Below are 4,158 nucleotides of genomic sequence, written 5' to 3' on the forward strand. Positions count from 1 at the left end.
AATCAGCAGAGCTGGCTGATGTTACCTTAACAATGTTAGTGAGGAGCGTTTTCTTCAACAGATCAGATTTCAGATTTGCCCCATCTTTTAAGCCCTCATGTCCCTCCGTCGTCGGACTAAACTCGCCCCCACTTCCTCACCGCCTCAGCCTTATCTAGACCCACAGCGTGTAGCGCAGACCACGCTTCAATATTGAGCATAAATCAAAAATGTCTGTGTCAAGCTCACTGTGACACACTCCTGTGAGAGTATAACCAGGAAGCAAGGTAGGAGGGCAAAATAGGTTTAGTGCCGACGCAGCACGGGAGGGGGAATTACGCCCAGGAGCAAATGGATAAAAATAGACCGGACATGAATCGATACTCTTGCGGACGTATCAATGCATCAGATTGTCGGCTGTTGGATCGATGCATCGATACAAAATGATTATTATTTACACCCCTAATAGGCACAGGCATGGTTTGAAAAACAACGGGTTGTTCTCATCAACAATCTTCCGATGTCTCATTCATCGGGGCAAGACTAAATTTAATCACACATTTAGTCTGGTTTATCAGGCTACGTTTACCAAGGTTCTGGAGGTGATTTTTCAAGCTCATCTAGGGCCAATGCATGGCTTTCTGCTTGTCACTTGAAGCTGGATCCAAAGTGGACCATTTTATGTCAACATAACAGAAATCTCATAAAAGAAGAAAAAAAAGAACAAGAACCATCGTGCGTTAAGGTCCAGGTCAAGCCCAGACTTCAAGACAACTGAAATGTTGGAAAAAAAGATGTAACGTTTAGAGAGAGCATAAACCCATAACCACCATGAGCTGTCAGTGATATCACAATATTGGGGATAAATGGTGACTTAATGATATAAGAACTTGATGCAGAAAATAAAATGTAGAGAACGGTGGGTTTGAAAGCCTACATGAGCATGGTGAGATCAGCCCTACGGGGATTTTCCTCTCAGGAAATGATCAGGAGAAAGCAGTGATCTGTAAACCACACCCTCTGGCTTCTGTAATCACAGACAGTGTGAAAGAACAAAGTGATTTGGTAATAAGAGCTTCACGATCATGTGCTCACTGAGCAACTACCATCTCAAATGGACTGTTAATTATTACAGTGAGAAAAATCAGTTCAGATTAAGCCTGGATTGAAGTTAGGGAAGGTCTGCAATTTGGGCAAACTGAAGACAACGGTTTGTGGTGACAGGAGCGACTCGAACATTTCTTTCAGTTGCTTTTGGCCACAGGAAGTGATGCGATGCGTGGAGAGGAAATTAAAAGATTCAAAGTTGGATTTGTGTCTATTGGGCGCGTCTCACAGGAAATCTGTCCACAGCTCCAATTTATAGGCGAGCAGAACAGGAAGGAGCAGATTTACCCCAGAACACAGACTGAAACGACTAACATGAGCACTTTATATCCCAGAAAAGCAATAAAGCTTTATTCTAATAGTTAATCTCATGCATACATTGGCCGTGTGCAATGTGCTTTTCTCCAAAACTTTGACAGTTTCAGCTTGAACTAAGAGTCACTTCCTCTTATCTGAGCGGTCTGGCACAGTTTTTCACCCAGTTAGTCTTTTATTCATCCTCCATTTTCTTTAAACAACCACCGGTGACCCCTTCTCACCCCATCTCCCTTATCAGCACTGAGCACACGCACAGCAGTGTGCCTCTGCAAGGACGCAAAGGTCTTTCCTCAATGCAACGCCTCGATGGCTCTTTATCTACTGAGCAGCGTCTGGAGTCTCCAGCCTGGCTCTGGAGCTGAATACATATTACCAAGCCGGCGTCTCCACAGCGCAGCTGTCATAAGCTGGAGGTGAAAACACAAGGGATTCATGAGGCTTGAAAATACAAAACTGGGTCCATTCTGCAGCAGAAAGCGAAGGTGACATTTCCATCTTGGGTGAAACTGAAAGCCTGATCAGAGGATCTGTGCAACACTTCAAAAAGAGGAGGACAAAAAATTTTTAAAAAATCACAGATTCACTTTCAGATTGTTTTGTGCAAGCTTCTGCTCAACAGAATGGGCTTCATTTATGAGTATTTTATGATAGTATCTGTGGTGGTTCAACTGAATAAGTTTGTGCACATATGACACATTAATTTTAAATACCAAGAGGTGTCTTTGCAGTTTCAATCAATCACAGGAGTGTGAGGATGGCCTACTTCCTACAAAATGGGGTTCAATGATGAAGACACTGACAGCAGGAGATGATTTATAGCCTGGTGCTGCAGAATCCTGGAACTATGTTCTTTGCACACATTCCCAAACATGTGAACCATGCTCTAGGGTGACCTACAGTAGATTAAATGCACATTACTAGGCATGCACACAGGGGAGTGTTTTGACATTAGGAGAAATAAAGAGTAATGTGACTTAAAGCATGAAATTGAACTAGCAGGGAAGGTTGGATCCACTGCAAGGAGAAACAAACTCCCATTTTTACCTCTTTGCCTTCATGCTGCCCCCCTTTCTAGCCGCCCTGCCGTCTTGTCTTCCCGGACGCTCGCCCTCTCCTGTGGACGATTTCCTGGCCAACTTTGCATCTCTTCTCCGATCATCGGACAGCCGGGGAGAGGATCTGTGGTCCTCCGGGTCCCGATCCGCTCCAACTTCTTTCAACAGCGGATCATCCGCGCCGCCGTTCCCCCCCAAGAAGTAAAGAAGTAGAAAAAGTCCCAAACACAGGGCGATCAGGAGTACTCTGCAGTGGATCCGCATGGTGAGAGCGGCTCGGTGCGGCATCGGCCGGGCTCATGTCTGCTGCGGAGGGAGAGCGGCCAGGGATGGCATTTTCTTACCGCTCCCCGCTCGCACTTTTCGGCGGATGATGATGGAGAGCGGTTCCTCTTCGTCCATGGAGGGTTTACACCGAGGAGGAGGGGTTTCCTCAGCTTTACCGTAATGCTCTATGTATAGCACCCCGCAAAGTTATGACTGTCACATTTCAGTACATGATGATCTTAAACTTCCGTTACTTTTATTTATATTTAATGCGATCTAGAGTGATATCCTTCAGATTTTTCTAAGTAAGAAATTTAAAATAAAATCAAATATGATGTTTTTTAACTATCAAAGCTGTTTGTGAATAGCAAACATAAGGTATCTTATCTTTTATATTATTATATATGTGTGTGTGTATATATATATATATATATATATTTATATTAGGAAAATATATGAACTAAAAACTGTAATCACCATTTTTTCCTGCCTAAAACAATAGAAAAAAAAATCACCCTTAAAGACGCATTACTTTCAAAAATGAAATTAAAGTTCTGAAACATGCTTGTTAAAAAAAACAAAACAGTTTTACAACAAGCAAATGAAAACACAATGAGAAAAGAGAGTGAAGACTTCCTCCAAATAGCTCATTTCCCCTGACATATTTCTCCCTAAGTTCATATCTGTAGTCAGTCATAGAATGTTTGAAAAACTTAATGGATCCAGATGATCATCACCAAAATATAACAATTTGTTCCTGGTAACAACATGCACGCTCTTTGAAAAATTCAGCCAAATTCAATCCAGAACTTTTTAAGTTATTTCAAAAACAGACAGACACAGAAACCAACGGCAATGAAAACCTGACCTCACTGGCAAAGGTCACTTTTTTGCAGCAAGTCAACAAAATGATGAACTGATGTCACCCTGAACTATGGGGGCCCAATGTGTGGAAAATTCAGATTTTTCAAAAAATGTAATAAATATACTTTTATAAATTATTAGAGCTATTATTTTTCTTACTAGAAATTGAGGAATTAGCAATGCAAAGTGTTGCAAATGGACATAATTTATATGCCACTTTTCTAGTAATGGAGACCTCACCCAATTTTGTTTCATCTATGCACATATTCATAAATCAATAAGCAGACAGGTAACTTGGGGTTAATTGTGTTGGTGTTGTCAAACCATAGGTTTTAAGATTACAAGATGACCTCTATTATTAATATTCTGTTTTATATATAAATAAATCTAGGAATAGAAGAATGCCTCCTGGTGCCAATCACCTTAAAGTCAGGTGTTGTGGCCTATCTTTCTTTATCAAATATGATCCCATTTCAAAGGAAATTCTACCAATGGTTTATTCTGATAATATTTATCTAAGCATGGAGAGGGATGGAGATCCATTCATGGCATACAAAGGAAAGGCAAC

At 41.3% G+C, this 4,158-nt stretch overlaps 1 protein-coding gene across 1 annotated transcript in view; it reads right to left on the reverse strand.

Annotated features, from left to right (window-relative positions):
* gxylt2 (glucoside xylosyltransferase 2) overlaps nucleotides 1-2,861 on the reverse strand; it is a 21,487-nt gene extending 18,626 nt beyond the window's left edge. Inside the window, exon 1 of the mRNA XM_015371016.1 lies at nucleotides 2,449-2,861. Coding sequence (XP_015226502.1) covers nucleotides 2,449-2,747 — 299 coding nt within the window. The 5' untranslated portion in view covers nucleotides 2,748-2,861. The remainder of the gene's footprint in view (nucleotides 1-2,448) is intronic.
* Between the last annotated feature and the right edge of the window lie 1,297 nt (nucleotides 2,862-4,158).

This window comes from Cyprinodon variegatus, unplaced genomic scaffold (genome assembly GCF_000732505.1).
Source record: "Cyprinodon variegatus isolate N-32 unplaced genomic scaffold, C_variegatus-1.0 Scaffold51, whole genome shotgun sequence".
In the NCBI taxonomy this organism is placed as follows: Eukaryota; Metazoa; Chordata; class Actinopteri; order Cyprinodontiformes; family Cyprinodontidae; genus Cyprinodon; species Cyprinodon variegatus.